This window comes from Prionailurus bengalensis, chromosome D4 (assembly GCF_016509475.1).
Source record: "Prionailurus bengalensis isolate Pbe53 chromosome D4, Fcat_Pben_1.1_paternal_pri, whole genome shotgun sequence".
Taxonomy (NCBI): domain Eukaryota; kingdom Metazoa; phylum Chordata; class Mammalia; order Carnivora; family Felidae; genus Prionailurus; species Prionailurus bengalensis.
The window spans coordinates 55,677,757-55,695,132 of NC_057359.1; the positions used below are offsets into that span (position 1 = coordinate 55,677,757).

At 43.4% G+C, this 17,376-nt stretch overlaps 1 protein-coding gene across 2 annotated transcripts in view; it reads left to right on the forward strand.

Annotated features, from left to right (window-relative positions):
- Positions 1-11,172, forward strand: part of NFX1 (nuclear transcription factor, X-box binding 1) — a 75,003-nt gene extending 63,831 nt beyond the window's left edge. The window contains exons 17-24 of one of the 2 annotated variants that reach the window (XM_043566728.1): positions 450-523; positions 1,335-1,436; positions 1,956-1,997; positions 6,984-7,082; positions 7,732-7,798; positions 8,679-8,824; positions 9,562-9,666; positions 10,896-11,172. In XM_043566728.1, the coding sequence (XP_043422663.1) occupies positions 450-523; positions 1,335-1,436; positions 1,956-1,997; positions 6,984-7,082; positions 7,732-7,798; positions 8,679-8,824; positions 9,562-9,666; positions 10,896-10,968 (708 nt within the window). In that variant the 3' untranslated portion in view covers positions 10,969-11,172. Of the gene's footprint in view, positions 1-449; positions 524-1,334; positions 1,437-1,955; positions 1,998-6,983; positions 7,083-7,731; positions 7,836-8,678; positions 8,825-9,561; positions 9,667-10,895 lie in introns of those variants that run through there. The other variant, XM_043566730.1, reaches the window with a different exon arrangement.
- Positions 11,173-17,376: the final 6,204 nt, after the last annotated feature.

Here is a 17,376-nt window from a genome sequence, read left to right on the forward strand (position 1 = left end):
GAATTATGACTGTGGTGAATAAGAGGTTACACCCTGATAGAAGGTGCTATGAGAGCATGAGAGTGGGCAACTTAGCCTGGTCTGAGGGATCTAAGTAGGGCCTCCCTGAGGAGGTGAAAGCAGGCAGTGGACCTGATTAGGCCTTGGATGGTCCTGGGTCAGGTTCAATGGTAAAAACTTCATTTCTAGGCCTGCCCCTTCAGGTGGGGTTAGGGACTGTAGTAGTTCCCAGAAAGGGTCCCTGTAGAATGAACGGTTCCCTCCTAGTGTGTCAACTACCACGTTGTCTAGTTGCATGCATGGTTAGCTTCCTCCATCCTGAAGGGTAACCACTCACTGTCTATATCCTCTGCCATGGTTTGATTTGAGAGAGACTTTAAAAGTGTGAAACCTGCCTATTCACATGGTTTCTATGTGCTAAAAGTCGCTCCATGTTAATCTTATTTCAGATAGAGCTGCAGTGTGAATGTGGACGAAGAAAAGAGATGATGATTTGCTCTGAAGCATCCAGTACTTATCAAAGGTTAGTGCTGCTCAAATGTTAATAGCAGTGGATCTCAGTATACAGAGGTTATACACGTGTATACCGGTGTTTATTGTAGCATCCTTGCAACTTTTGTTGTGGAAAGTTGTTTAAATGAATTTTCCTCAGTCTAGTTTTTATGGTTCAGAGAGAAAGTATTGTTTTGTCCCTTTCCTTCCATAACTTTCATTTGTAAAATAACCTTTTTATTTTTTTTCCTCTTTCTCTCCCTTCTGGTCTTGTTATACCCTGAGATCAGAAGGGATGATGTCCTGAAGTTACATGAATTGCTTTAACATCCCACCATTTGTGGTAGCACAGCCAGGACCAAGTCCTGTGCTCTTCCCCTGTAGTAGGGGTTTCTGACTGTTCTGTGAATTGTCTTTGCAGCCCCCTGAAATCCTAGAACCAGGTGGTCAGAAAGGTCTGAGTAAGGAGGTGAAGGTGTTAGGGATGTGTGTTTGTCTCTGATTAGGTGCAGAGAGGTGTCATGGAGATAGCATTTTTAGAGTATAAAGACATCAGAGTAGCTTTGACAACAGTGGGTTTCGAAATACTGACTGAATGCCAGGCATTGGCCTGGATATTCAAGGGAGATTAAATAGACTGTCTCATTGCTTCCTGTGGAGCTGCTTAGAATCTGATTGAGGAGATACGACATAAACGTGTGGGTAGTTCATAATAGATGGGTTTCTGAAGCCACATGAATTGTCCAGTGATAGAATTGACTTGAAGGAAGTCTTCTCTGTACTTAGTATTAGAACATTCCTGTGAAACTGCAATGCCTTTTCTTCCCTTTTTTATACTTCAGAATAGCTGCTATTTCCATGGCCTCTAAAATAACAGACATGCAGCTTGGAGATTCAGTGGAAATCAGCAAGTTAATTACTAAGAAGGAAATTCACCAAGCCAGGTAATTTTTAATTTTTAAAATGTGTGTCTTCTGTTAGAATTAATTTCCAGAGGATAGGAACTATTTATTTATCTCAATCCCCCACAGCAAACCCTTGCACACACAGTAGGTGTTCCAACAGACGTTTGAACTTAAGAGACCACACCCACTCCAATCCAGCAAATCTTATTCAGGATATAGCTACAACCAGAGAAGACTTAGGCCTCTCCTCAAACAGTAGCCAGAGGAAGCAGAGACCTAGATGTGTCCAGCCCAACCCACAGAGAACAGAGAACTAGCTGTGCCAAGAGAAGGAAGTGGCGCTATGAGAGGGTCATTGGAAGCATTTTGGCGACACTTTGAGGCCCTTCTGAGAACTAGATTACCATAACCCAGAGGCCCACCCACCTGTCCTTGAAAGGGACCTCATGTAGCCATGTTTTGGCCAGAATCTGTTTCCAGGTTGACTAAGAACTTATTGTTGGGTAGAAGCTGTGAAATCTGTGCCCTGACTTTTATTTTTTTCATTTGTTTCTCAAGGCTGGAGTGTGATGAGGAGTGTTTAGCCTTGGAAAGGAAAAAGTAAGTCATTTCAACTGCTGTTTATCTACTTGTCCTTGAGCTCTGTGAAGTTAGTGGGAGGGAGCAACTGTTGAAGCATTCATTCAGCACCTGCTGAGTCTTTTGCTGCTATTGGAGAGCAAGAGAAATTCAATCATCAAGAATTGTAATGTCTAAGGATAAACCACTTAGGTGATTTCAGCACATTTCCGAAACATGAGCTTATTGGTTTTGGGCATGGCGTAAACATCACATGCTACAGGATACTTATTCACTGACTGGCAGACTTCCTGATTCCAGTGGAGATAAGAGGCTCAAAACTTTTTTAATGACCTTTTATGTTGAAATATAGCATACATATAGATCAGAAGTGCACAGATCAGTGAGTCATCACAAAGTGAATACAGTGGTGTAATCCGTACCCAGGTCAAGAAATAGAAAATTACCAGAACACTTTTGTATACTCCATAAAGATAAAACATCTATCCTGACTTCTAACACTTCAGATTAGTTTTGTCTGTTTTTGGACTTTATATAAATGATGAAATCTTGTAGTTTGTATTATTTTTGTCTGGCTTCATTCATTACATTTGTGATCTTCATTCCTGTTGTTGCTTATAGCAGTACTTGGGTCATTTGCATTTCTGCATGATATTTTAATGTATTAAGATATTATAATTTATTTATCATTCAACCATTAATAGGTATGTGTATGGTTATGAGTGTTGGGCTATTATAAATAATGCTCTGTTAATGGGGCACCTGCGTGGCTCAGTCGATTGAACATCCGAATTTGGCTTAGGTCATGATCTCATGGTTTGTGGGTTCGAGCCCCACATTGGGCTCTGTGCTGACAGCTCAGCCTGGGGCCTGCTTCGAATTGTCTCCCTCTCTCTCTGCCCCTCCTGTGCTCGTGTTCTGTCTCTCTTTCTCAAAAATAAATAAACATTTAAAAATTTAAAAAAAAAATGCTGTTAAGAACATCCACATACTTCTTTTGCCATATATACATACTCATTTCTGTTAGTTACAAACTTAGGAGTAGAATTACTGATTGATAGTTAATAGTGTATTCATATGTTCAGCTTTAGTCAGTTCTCCGCAACAGTATCCAAAATGGTTGTGCCATATTATACTCCCAGCAGCAGGGTAATAGTTCCCATTGCTCTACTTTTTTCTTCTTTTTTCTTTTTTTTTTTTTTCCTTTACATTTTTATTAGCACTTGGAATTGTCGGTCTGTTTTTGTTTTGTTTTTTTTTTTTAATTTTTTTAATGTTTATTACTTTTGAGAGAGAGAGACAGAGTGCAAGTGGGGGAGGGGCAGAGAGAGAGGGAGACAGAATTCGAAGTAAGCTCCAGGCTCTGAGCTGTCACCCCAAAACCCTGTGCGAGGCTCAAACTCATGAACTGTAAGATCGTGATCTGAGCCAAAGTCAGATGCTTAACTGACTGAGCCACCCAGGCACCCCGGAATTGACAGTCTTTTTAATTTTAATCTATTCTTATGAATTTGTAGCTGGATGTCAGTGAGCTTTTAGTTTATATTTCCCTGATGACTGGGGCGCCTGGGTGGCGCAGTCGGTTAAGCGTCCGACTTCAGCCAGGTCACGATCTCGCGGTCCGTGAGTTCGGGCCCCGCGTCGGGCTCTGGGTGGATGGCTCGGAGCCTGGAGCCTGTTTCCGATTCTGTGTCTCCCTCTCTCTCTGCCCCTCCCCCGTTCATGCTCTGTCTCTCTCTGTCCCAAAAATAAATAAAAAACGTTGAAAAAAAAAATTATATTTCCCTGATGACTAGTGAGGTTGAATGCCTTTTTATATGGTTATTGGCAATTTGGATATCCCCTTTTGTGAAGTGCTTATTCAATTCTTTTAGTTATTTTGTAATTGTGTTGTCCTTTTCATATTCATTAGTAGGAGTTCTTTATATATTTTGGATGTGAATCCTTTGTTGATTTTCAGTATTGTATTTTCCTGCACTTAGTGCCTTCAGTTTTCACTCTCTTAATGGTATCTTTTGATAGGCAGAAGTTTCTGATTTTAATGTAATCTAGTTTATCAGTCTCCTCCTTAGATACTAGTGCTCTTTATGTCCTGTTTAAGAAGTATTTGTCTATCTTGAGATCATGATGATACTCTGTTATTGTCTAGAACCTGTATTATTTTACCTTTTACATTTAGATCTACAGTTGACCTGGACTGATTTTTTTTTTTTTTTTGAGTATGGTTTAAGGAGAGTTCACAACTCAGTTTTTTCCATATGAATATTCATGTGACCAGTACTATTATCAAGATGTCATTTTCCCCAGTCTCTCTAGTGCCTCCCTTGTCTTAAATCAGGTATTCATATTACGTGTGGATCTATTTCTGAGCTCATTCTTTTCCATCATGCTAGAATCATACTCTCTTAATTGTACCTTTATAACAATAAAGGTCTTACTATCTGATAGTTTATCTCTTCAAGCATGGTTCTTCAAGATTAACTTGACTGTTCTTGGGTATTTGCATTTTCATTTAAACTTTAGAGTTAGCTTATCAATATCTGCTTAAAAACCTACTAAGATTTTGATTGAATTGGTATTCAATTTCTAGATCAATTTGGGAAATTTGACATTTTTATAATATTGAGTCTTCTAATCCATGAACAAGGTATACCTTCCATTTATTCCTGTCTTCTTTGATTTCTCTCAGTGATACTTCATATTTTTCTAGATTCAGATTTTGTACATCTTTTGGTAGATTTGTCCCTTGCTGGTTGATGGTTTTGATGCTTTTTTAAGTGGTAATTTTTTTTGTATCACTTTTTTTTCTCTCCTCTCCCCTCTTGTATCACTTTTAAAATTTTATTTTCTAAAAAAGCAAAACAAAACAAATTTAATTTTCTAATTGCTTATTGCTGGTATATAGAAATGTAACTGATGTTTGTTGACCTGTATTCACAACCTTGCTAAATTCACTTATTTCTTATTTCATGTCCTTTTCTAATAATAGTAATTTTATTTCTTTCCAATTCTTATCTGTTTTCTTTTTCTTGCCTCATTATACTGGCTCAAGCCTGCAGTACAGTGTTGAATAGGTGGTTGATAGTAGGTATTCCTGACACCAGAGAGCTTTAAATATTTCACTGCTAAATATATTTTCTATTAGTTATTTGAGGATACTCTTCATCAGATTAGGAGGCATTTATTCAATGACTGGCAGACTTATTGGTTCTAACAAAGATTGGTTAAAATGTATAGCCCTGTAAAAATGTTAACAGTTGGAGAATTTAAGTGAACAATACACAGACAGTCCCCAACTTAACAATAAACTGACTTACAATTTTTCTACTTCACAGTGGTGCAAAAGCAATTCACATTTAGTGGAAACCATAGTTCAGATTTTGAATTTTGATCTTTTCTCAGGCTAGTAATATAATGCTGTCTTATGACACTGGGCAGTGGCAGCAAGCTGCAGCTTGCAGTCAGCCGTGCAGTCATGAGGGTAAACAACGAATACGTTTACAACCATTCTGTTTTTCACTTTCAGTACAGTATTCCTTGAGGTATTCAGTACTTTACTACAAAATAGGCTTTGTGTTAGGTGATTTTGCCCAACTGTAAGCTAATAATGTAAGTGTTCTGAGCACATTTAAGGTAGACTAGGCCAAGCTATGATGTTTGGTAGGTTAGATGTATTAAATGCATTTTTGACTTACGGTATTTTGAACTTATGATTGTTTTATCATTATAATATTCTTGTTACTTTGTTTGGAAATTTCTCAAAATAAATAGTTAAACAAAAACAGGCAAATGCCGGGGCGCCTGGGTGGCGCAGTCGGTTAAGCGGCCGACTTCAGCCAGGTCACGATCTCGCGGTCTGTGAGTTTGAGCCCCGCGTCAGGCTCTGGGCTGATGGCTCAGAGCCTGGAGCCTGCTTCCGATTCTGTGTCTCCCTCTCTCTCTGCCCCTCCCCCCATTCATGCTCTGTCTCTCTCTGTCCCAAAAATAAATAAACGTTGAAAAAAAAAATTAAAAAAAAAAAAAAACAGGCAAATGCAGGCAAAGTATAGTCCTGTTTTATCTTGAAGTTTGACTTTCCACTACATTTTTTTTTTTAAGTTTATTTACTTTTGAGAGAGAGGGAGAGTGAGCAAGTATGAGTGGAGGAGGGGCAGAGAGAGAAGGAGTGAGAATCCCAAGCAGACTCCATGCTTTACACCCACCATGGGGCTCAAACTTAACAACCCTGAGATCAAGAGTCATCTGCTCCACCACCTGAGCCAGCCAGGTGCCCTACCCAGGTGCCTAGTTTTATATACGCTAATTGCAACTACTTAAAGGGAAAAAAATCTGAAAGAAAGTGTATTAAAATGCAGTATTTGTGTTGTTAATGGAATTCTTCCCTTTATTTTCCAAATTTTCTGTAAGACAATACTAATTTTAATGATTATATGTCTCCTTTATCTGTCTGATGTTTAGGTGAAATCTCAGAGATAGTCATTCCCATTCTCATCCCAGATAACCCAAGCTGCCAGTGTCAGCCAAGGGGTTGGCTCAGACCCATGTAGATCTGTCTTGCTTATATTCTTCTAGGAAGATAAAATCATATCTTGTCCCAAGTAGTTATTATTCCTTCCCTAATGATTGGGTTTACTGATGAGCGCCTGGGTGGCTCAGTCGGTTAAGTGTTGAACTTTGGCTCAGGTCATGATCTCACGGTTCGTGGGTTCGACCCCCACATCAGGCTCTGTGCTGACAGGCAGAGCCTGGAGCCTGCTTTGGATTCTGTATTTCTCTCTCTCTCTCTCTCTTTCTCTCTCTCTCTCTCTCTCTCTCTCTCTCTCTCTTCCCCTCCCCTGCTCATACTGTGTATCTCTGTGTATAATAATTTTTAAAAATTTTTATAAAAAATAAGTAGGTTTACTGAAATGACATCATTAATGTATAAAGAAGTTAGGACTTGGTGGGCACTCTGTGTTTTCCTCTCCTTCCTTTCCTTTTATTTACTTACATCTCTCTTACTTCCAGGAGATTAGCAGAGGCATTTCATATCAGCGAGGATTCCGATCCTTTCAATATACGTTCTTCAGGGTCAAAATTCAGTGACAGTTTAAAAGAAGATGCCAGGTGTGTATGTAACTTGGTACCACCTTTCTTAATTATGGCTTACAAGACTGTTTGGTCTTTTAAGATATAACTAATATGTGCTCGTCTGTGATCGAGCCAGTTAAAGTCTATATATCTATTATAAGAGATTATATGATGTTTAATAAAAATCCTTTTCTAGGTTTCTCGAAATTTTCCTCTAGAAGAATGGAGCATGGGGTGCAGGGTGTGTGTGTGTGTGTGTGTGTGTGTGTGTGTGTGTGTGTGAAAAGAGAGAGAGAGAGAGAGAGAGAGAGAGAGAGAGAGAGAGAGAGAGAGAACGCCCTGTAGTAGAAGTATGGGCTTCCATAGGGCTTGGACTAGCCTGAATTCCACTTCTGGCTCCTCACTTGGGTCCTCACTTGGGCAGTAATAGCTCTTATTTTCCTCCTATCTCCTGGCCCTCCAGAATGCTCTTTCTCCATCTTCTCCTTTCTCATATTTGTTTTCTCTTTTTCTTTTCCTTTGTTCAGTCACAGTCAGTCTTCTATTATCTGACAGTTCCTGACCTCTGCTGTTTTTCTGCCCACGTTGTTCATTGTCTGCAGTTTACGGGCAGAGAGGGTGGGTAGAAGGGATTCTCAGAAGAGCAGGAACAGATGAAATTAACTGTGGTGATTTCTCATTTCAGGAAGGATTTAAAGTTTGTCAGTGACATTGAGAAAGAAATGGAAGCCCTTGTGGAGGCCGTGAATAAGGTTGAAGTCAAAACATCCAACTGGACATGTCTCTAAGGCCAGCTTGATTAAAAAAAAAAAAAAAATCCTAGAAACACCATCAATATAGAGTAGTTATAGGAAAAAGTCACAACTTCTTGATGATCGTTATCTTTCCCCAAAGCCCAGCCATTATAACATCTATGGAAGCCTTGTCCTGGTTCAGAAAAAAACTCCTCAATCAAAGTCAGTATAAATAAAAAATTTTAGCTTAGTGCCTAAGATTGGGTGAAGAAACTCTGAACAATTGGAGGCATTCGGTAGTGATAATTGAATGCCTGTGTGGGATACTTAGGAAGACATGATCTCCAAAGGGCTATTATATGATAGGTCACACTGATTCTTTATTACCCCCAAGGCACAATAGAAACCCTGGGGTAAAAATGAAAAGTTGAATGACTAGAGCTAAAGAGTAGTGGGATAGACTCCTTTAAGAGAGTGAAGCCCTTGTCCTGGAGGTAGCTTTAAGGGAAAAAGTCTTTAATTTAGTCAGAGGCATCCAATCCCATGGTGACTCCCTCTTTATTCTGTGGGGATGTGAGTGAGGACAAGATACCTATATTAGATCCACATTTAATGAAGAGGAATTTCCTTCCTGCCATCTCCCTTAGCCCCTCCCTTTCCTCCCTTCCTCCCTTCTGTTCCCAGTTCCCAGCAGGACACTAGCATGGTGGAGAAAATGGAATCATTGTTCCTAACTAGGAAACCTGTGCAAGTGTATTTCTCTGCTAGTGTGTCTGTATCTGCACACTCATGATTTTTAGCATAAAACATATTTTTTATAAGAAATGAAATTGTCTTGTTTTAGGTCTTTGATTTATTTAGTCATTTTATCAATCATTCATCTTTACCCTCAATACAGGGAAAGAATAGTAAGAAGAGCCACTGCTTCCCTCCCATGAACAGAGACCACCGTCGGATCATCCATGACCTGGCCCAAGTGTACGGCCTAGAGAGTGTGAGCTATGACAGTGAACCAAAGCGCAACGTCGTGGTCACTGCGGTCAGGTGGGTTGATCTTGTCATCACAGGAGGAACTGCTCATTGGAGCAGGCTGGACCTCGGAAAGCAGGATCTATCAATGTTGGCTTTCCTTGCTTCCTCTCTTAGAAGAATAGATAGAAAACCTGCTTATGGGATAGCCATTCTGGCACAATCAAAGTCCGATACAAAGGTCTGAACCAGAGAGCAAAGCCCATGCCTCAGTCCACAGGACAGACACGTCTAAAGACATGCAAGGCTTTTATCTGCCCCAATCCACAAGTGACACTGGAGGCATCATTTCCTCAGATACAGGGAGCAGACCCTGAGGGCCTGGGTTGCATGCCTGCCCATCACATCTGTCCCCTTTTCCCTTGTCCTCCTGGCATGATGAAAACAAGATGCTAGACTCTGATTCAAGGCATCCCCCATAAACAGTGTTTGCCATTAGATGAGACTATGGCTGTGTTATGAGCAGGGAAGTGACAGTGAGGATCTAGGATCACTGTCAGAACCTGAGAGAGTAGGAGGGACTTCCAGAAGAAAAAACTTGAATATGAGATGACAGGAAGCAGGTAACAGGCCCAACAGAGATGAGTGGAAGGGACGAGGGTTAAATGAAGGTGACCATGCCTGAGAGGAGACAGGTCACATCGGAGCACTTAGCAGCAGCACAGTGAAAATCATGACTGGATTTGCAGCGGTCTGCCTGTCTCCACAAACAGTTCTCACTTTTCAATACTTTGTGTTCTGTCTTTTATCAGAGGGAAGTCCATTTGTCCTCCTAACACGCTGACAGGTGTCCTTGAAAGGGAAATACAGTCACGGCCTCCACCACCAATTCCTCATCACAGGCATCAGACAGACAAGTAAGGATCCTTCAGCTGCTTTCCAAAGGGCCCTGTCTATTCAGAAAAGCCAGCAGGGGCTAAACTGTCCAGGTCTCTACCAGCCATTGGCAGCCTCTCAGGCCTGGCCTTGGGGGGCTTTATTCAAATAAGTAAGGTGTGACTGGGGTGTCAGACACATTTGTTCATGCCAGAGGGGTCCGAGGTTTGATGTTTATAATGCCCACTTCTCTTCTGGAGAAAAGTCATTGGACATAACTTCCATGGTGTAGATGGTGACACTGGGAAGTGGACTCATTGTGTCACAGCGGATGATTTAGGAACGTTACATGGTTCACAACATTTATTCTGCAGATGGATGTGGGATAGTGGGCTGAGGTTGCAGTGAAGGTGGGGACTTTAGCGTTTTGCTCTAGTGACCTCTATATGGTTTGTATCATTTTTACAACAGAAACATATATTCATGATTTAGAGATAAGAAAACCACATTGGCAAGCAGCAAGTCTCAGAAGCAGGAAAGAAGAACCATCCCCTTTTCCTTTCCTTTCCTTTGCCAGAAAGGAAGCTGGCTGCCTTATTGTGACTGAGGCAGCATTGCTGAAAGTTGCCCTGAAACTCAGCAGGGTGCCTAATGCTGTTCTGGCCTTCCACATAGAAGCTTTACCAGAACTTCTTATACAGAACTTCTGGGAGGGTGGGAAGGGCAGTTTATAAAGTCACCATGAGGGCCATAGTAATCGGTGTTCCCTGGGACTGGACAGGACGGCTAGGTGTTGCCCGTTGGGCACAGCCTTAGCAAGGATTGTCTGGGTCAGTGTAGCTCCATAGGACCAGCCCTGCTTCACCCCTGTAAAACAGGTGGCCTGGATTCCAGTCAGCCCAGCTGCATATCCACATGGGCAGTGGTTTTGGAAATGTGAGGTATTCTACATGTTATTTCACAGCCATGTCCAGTACCACCTGAACATAACCGTGTGGAGTCTTTGGCCTGTTTGCGCCATGCTTTTTTCCTTTTGTTTGCTTTAATTTTGTATAAAATTTTATTGTAAAAACTTTTAGAGTCAAGAGAATATTATTAATACAGTGAACCCCTGCGTGCCCATCACCAAATTTCAAGTTCCCAACTCATGTGTGCCCCACTGTCTTACCAAAGCTTTGCAAATGGCAAATCAGCTGATCCTTAACTTTCTGAAGACCTCAGTCCACTTCCCCCAAACAAGAAGACTGATTATTCTTTGTTTGCTTTTCAGGAATCCTGGGAACAGTAATTTACAGAAAATAGCCAAGGAACCAGTAATTGACTACTTTGATGTCCAGGACTGAGAAGATCAAGATGCACTTAGATAAAAGAATGATTAGGTGTGATGGAGACTTGTTTGCCAGAAGAAAATCATGCTTGTTCCCAACTGCCTGGTGGACTCACACACAGCCTCACATACTGTCTTGTACTGATACGTCCAAAGCATGAGTGTATCAGAAGTCCCCTTGTCCTCTATTCCGTCTGTATAAAGTGTTTCGGTACAGCCAGATCTGACTGGATGGTCACTAGTGATTCGGTCGTGTATTTGCAGAGGCTCCACCATCACCGTGATTTCTCGGAGGGCTGGGGAATATTGGGTTTGATTTGGACAAACCAGAATTTTAGCCTGAAAGCAGCACTTAGTCATAGCCTCAGTTGTCCCAGTTATCCCTCCTCCTCGTAAAAATGTCTGCAACATCAACTGCACCTCACTTTTTGGATTAATCCAAACTGATCACAATCTTTGGAAAAACACAAGTGAGCTTCTCAGTCCAGAATACCAAACATTGAGTTGGTACACCATATCCAGAATCACACATTGTGTTAAACCCAGCTATCTTATCTGAGTCTTTTGCCAAAAACTCTCCTAGGTCTATCTGGCTGAACTTATGGGACTTGGAGATCCTCGGTGCCATCAGTTCTAGACCTAGGAGAGGGATCAGGGTGCTTTACAGAACTCCATTTTCTAAAGTCCAGGGGTGTGGCTCATACCACATCCCTGAGCTTGTCTGGTGACAGGTTAGCTTTATCTGCCGTGACAGAAGAGGACATAGAGCAAGCTCCTCATGCTGCCAAGTTCAGTGTGGCCTCTGTGTACTGAGCAGTGTAGCCCTAATTCCTCTCTGGTTGAGAAAGAGTCTCAGGTGGATTTACCTTTCCTGTGTTGCTTTCTCCCAGGTCTGCAGCAGCTATATTGGCTCTCCTGGTCTCTGAGCTCTGGACTTCTGTTTGAATATACACAAAAGTATGTGGACAGTCCAGGGCTTATCCCAGCAGCCCTCTGGAGGCACTCTTGAGTCTCCATTAAGGCAGGTGCACTGACAGTTACATTAGTTTGGCCCTCTCTGGCCTTGGCACCCCTCCAGCTTGGAGGCCAGACTTCCAACAACTTTCTCCAGAGCAAGCCACGAGCCCCAGAACAACAGAAGATTTCAGAAGTGACGTCACAAAACTGGCACCTAGTTTTCATAGGAAGAGCAGGGTCACCCTTTGGTCCTGACCCAGACGATCTGCCTTGAGAGGCAGCAAGTACAGGAGCAGAAGAAGCAACTGGAGGGAAGAGATGGAAAACTACAAAACCACCTCTACCTGGACCCATTTAGCACAGGGTCAGTAGCCCCAAACACAAGAAGCCCACAAGTACCTGTTACATCTCTGAAGCAGTGGTTCATTGGGTGAACTGCATATGGAGAGCATCTCAGGAGGCAGGAGACCTGATTTTAGACGCCAGCTCTGCCACATAACTCGCTGCTTGGTGGAATGGAGGTATCACCTGCCTTACCAGGTTGTTGTGAGGATTAAATGAGATAAGATATATGGAGGTGCTTGATCTATCATAGGTGCTGGAAGTTTATATAAATGATACTTGGGGGCGCCTGGCTTTCTCAGTTGGTAGAGCATCTGACTCTTAATCTCAGGGTCGTGAGTTCCAACTCCACATAGGGTATAGAGTTTACTTTAAAAAAAAAAATACTTGGTATCTGGAAAATATATAAGCTGCTTCTTCCTCCATACTATTAGCCAAGTAAAAAGTATAGAATGCTAAACAGGCCTACCTTCTGGTAGGCTTATGTGCCTACCCCATGCAGCCCTGTGCTAGGGCTGTGGTCTATTCTTTCAGTTAGTAATGCCCCAGAGATCACATCCCTGAACACATATTTAAAATGGAATTGGTTGGTCTGGCACAAACAGGTCATTAGTCTGTTATTAAAAGTTAAGGGGAGCTATAAGAGGCTCCTGTGATATTGGAAGTAGGAATGGGTTAGCTCTTGTGGTTGGGAGAAGGGAAATGGGAGGAAGTTTTTGGGCTGAGTCTTAAGATGGTAGACTGTCATTTGGAGAAGAGAGGCATGCCAAGTGAAGGTAAATGGCATGATGTGGCTTTCAGTGCGAATGAGGAAAGGTGAATCGTCCAGAGTGGGCAGTCAGCTAGAAGGACATGTGATGAGGCTGGAGAGGTAGAAAGAAAGGGGTCAGCTGTGGAGAGCCACAAAGAGCCACTGGAGGGTCCTAAGCAGAGAGTGACAGTAAAGGTCCAGATAGGAAATATTATAGGCTTTCTGAGTCTTAAGAGTTTCTGTTACAGCTACCCACTCTGCCATTGTGATATGAAAGCGGCCACAAACAATACATAAGCAAATGAGCCTGACTCTGTTCTAGTAACACCTTATTTTATAGACACTGAAATCAGAATTTCATATAATTTTTACATGGTACAAAATAATATCATTTTTTTCCAGCTATTTAAAAATTAGAAAACCATTCTTAGCTCATGAGTTGGACAAAAACAGGCAGCAGGATGGATTTGCCTAAGGACCTTAGTTTGCCCACACCCTGTTCTAGAGCAGTGTCTCAGACAGTGTGTAGAAGGGATTGGAGGTTTAACATTGAGGCGAGACCCCAGCCAAGAGCTATAGGAGTTATCCACATGAGAAGATGAGGATGCTGGGGGGTGGTGCTTCAAAGGGAAGAGATTCAGGAGGTCAGATAGGATGCTGAGTGCCGGCAGGTAGCTAGCACCCCTCGGATCACCAAAGGGACCCCTCACCCCCCTCAGCAAGGGGAAGCTGCTTCTCATGGGTTTGGTGGATTCTCTACTGAGCACTGGCCTTGGACATGAGCATGGACTAAATCCTGTGGGCACCGTGACCCCATACTATTGCTCCCTGAAAATCAGGTGATCTCATTCCTCCCCCTTCCAACCCTACCCTCTTCTTTGGCAGGAGATTCTTTATGGGGCCAGAGCTTTTCAGAGACCCAAGTTCTTATCTCTGGAATTCCCTCTGGCTTATGTGGCAGGGCTGGCTCCTTTCAGCAGTGGTGCCTGCCTGACATGCAGTGGGAGGTTGTATCCAGGATTGGAGATGAAAGCGGCCCTCCTGAATGCAGGGTCTGTGTGAAGCAGCTCTGGATCCTGTCCTGGACAGGCCAGAGAACAGACCAGGGGAGGGGAAGAAGGAATGTCAGTCTTGTAAGAGGTTCAAAATCTCACAGAGTGGGTCCTGTGATTTACGTTTGGAGGGGTAGGGTCCTTTCCACATGGTGTCAGCCTTCTTGCTTCATGCCTGAAACCCTAGAGACCTTGTTCTCTAAGGAGAACCTACCAATGTGCTTTCCCTTCTAAAATTAGGGAGGGAATGCCTGGCCACCTTCACAGACCTGCCTACCTTATCAGTCCCCTCCTATGTCCTGTAATACCTACTGAGAAATTTCTCCCTCCCAAGCTCACTACGTGGCCTCGACTCAGATGTCCCATACTATCTCTAATGGTCTTGTAGAGCTCACAAATCTCCAGGGAAAGCTCTAAGCTAGCCTAACCCCTCAGTCTACAAAGGCCTACCCCAGAAGGGAAAGGCTCCATGTGTCACACTCAATGTGAGCCAGACCAAGACTGGAATCCAGGCTTTGGGTTTCCCAGCCTAGAACTGCCCCTAGGCCGGGAGGGGTCTGAGTCTTCAAGGAAAAGGCAACTGTCTTCCCCAAACAAAATTCCTTTGGAGTGCTTCCCAGTAGCCCAAGCTGCCCTCAGCCCCCCAGGCTTCATGTGGTTGCTCTTTATAAGGCACAGCGTGGCTACACAGAACCTGGCTAAACTGCTAGGACACCCAGTTGGCTGCCTCAACTCACTCTGTGAACCCTGAGCAGTTTGCTTCCATTGTCTGGGCATTGGTTTCCCCATCTGTCAGGTCGGGAATAGTTTCAGCCCACATGCTACCTGAAGCCATTGGAAGGCTAGTGAGTAGACAGGATCTGAGAGGCTGGGATATTGTCAGTTCAGTCAAGCGTTGAGCCTATCCCAGGACCATCCCTCAGAGGATAGCCCATTTGGGGGAAGGAACGGAGCAGTTGTGAAGCTGCTCTGGCAACAGCTGGGGCTTTCAGTCACCTCCCCCGCTTCTACTACCTCCACCCCTGCCCCCCCCCCAGGCTTGACGCAGTGGTGAAGGAGTCTGAAGTACTCATGCACCCACTCCTCAAAAGTCTCTTCTGATAGTAGATAACAGCTTTTGAGCACTTAATATGCACCAAGCACTGTGCTCATCTCTTAATCCTCAAAGCCCCTTGAAGCATATATTCTTACTATCTCTATTTTACCAATGGAGAAACTAAAGGTTGAAATTAGGTCACTTGCCCAGGATCACTCAATGAATTACTGGGGATCTGAAGTTCCTATAAAGTCAGACTCAAAACCTGTGTCCTCTACTATACACAGAACAGGGACAGTTCACACACATTACCTTGGAGTCCCTGGGACTGCGTTGTCTGGCAGGTCAGGACAGGTGGAAGAAAAGCTTATACTGTGTCCCAGTGTAGAGAACACCAGCAACCCCCAGATGATGGGACTTTTTCCTACGATGGCCACTAGGGAGCAGTATGTATCCCCAAACCAGGAGCCCGGGGCTGGGATGGGATAGTGCTTACACTTTGCCTCAAAAAAAGCTTTTACTTAAAATTTGTTAGTAGTTTATAACCAGTATCTTCATTTTTTATGTTTATTTATGTACTTTTAATGTTTATTTATTTTTGAGAGAGAGATGGAGTGTGAGCAGGGAAGGGTCAGAGAGAGAGACAGAATCTGAAGCAGTCTCCAGGCTCCGAGCTATCAACACAAAGCCTGACGCTCAAACTCATGGACTGCGAGATCATGACCTGAGTGAAGCTGGACGCTTAACTGACTGAGCCACTCAGGCGCCCCAATGTTTATTTATTTTTGAGAGAGACAGAGACAGAGAGACAGTGCGAGCCGGGGAGAGGCAGAGAGAGAAGGAGACACAGAATCTGAAGCAGGCTCCAGGCTCTGAGCTTTAAGCACAGAGCCCAATGCAGGGCTCGAACACAGAACCACGAGATCATGACCTGAGCCGAAGTTGGACACTCAACCAACTGAGCCACCCAGATGCCCCAATTTTTTTTTTAAGTTTATTTTGAGAGAGAGAGCGTGTGGGGGAGGGGCAGAGAGAAAGGGAGAGAGAATCCCAAGCAGGCTTTACATTGTCAAAGAGCCCAACATGGAGTTCAAACTCACAAACCATGGGATCATGACCTGAGCTGAAATCAAGAGTCCCACACTTAACTGACTGAGCCACCCAAGTATCTTTAAAACTTATAACCTTTCCAATTTTTTTTAATTTTTTTTTTTTACATTTATTTATTTTTGAGAGAGAGAGAGCACAAGTAGGTGAGGGGCAGAGAGAGAAGGAGACACAGAATCCGAAGCAGGCTCCAGGCTCTGAGCTGTCAGCACAGACCCCGACGCAGGGCTCGAACCCACAAACCTTGAGATCACGACCCAAGCCGAAGTCGGACGCGCAACCGACTGAGCCACCCAGGCGCCCCCTGTTTGTTTTTTTAATACTGTTTTCTGTTTGTTTGCATACACAACGTAAGCACAGGAAGAAAATCTAAGTCATGCAGATATCTGAAGAAGAATGTCGCAGGCAGAGGAAACCGCCATTGCAAAGGCTCGGTGGTGGAAACATCATGTACCTTGAAAGAGCAGCAAAGCCATCAGCTGTGGGAGAATGAATAGGGAGAGAGAAGCAGGGGCCTGGAGGCCACTGGAAGTCTTTAGGCAGAGGAGTGAGTGATACAATTTGGCTTATTTTTTGAAAGGATCACTCCAACTGCTGTATTGAGACTAGACCATAGGGGTGACACAGAGCAAAAAGACAGACTGGGAGATGATCAGAAGACCACTCTGTCTGTAATCTAAGAGAGGTAATGGTGGCTCAAACCTGGGTGACAGTGGCGGGGTGATGAAAAGTGGTTGGATTCTAAATGTATTTTGCAGGTAACACCTATAGGGTTTGCTAACAGCTAGGGTGTGGGTGGGGTGTGAGAGAGAAAGGGCTCAAGGATGACTTCAAAGATTTTGGCCTTAGCATTGGGAAGATTGAATTTGCTATTTACTAAGATAGGAAAGAGTGTGGGAGAAACAGCCTTGAGGGATGAAAATCTGTCCAGTGGGTGGTTGTACATAGGATTGGACAGGAGATCTAATTTGGGGAGCTGTGAGCATATAATGGTATTTACAGGCTGGTAAGGTCATGTTGGAAGGGAAGTTGAAAGAGAAGAGGTCCAGGGACTGTGCCCTGGGCATCCTGTCATCTACAGGGCAGGGAGCTGAGGACAGGGCAGGAATCAGACATTTCGAGAGCCAGAGCAGGGAGTTGAAGTTGCAGGACTCAGAGCTACAGGGAAGTCCTATGTGA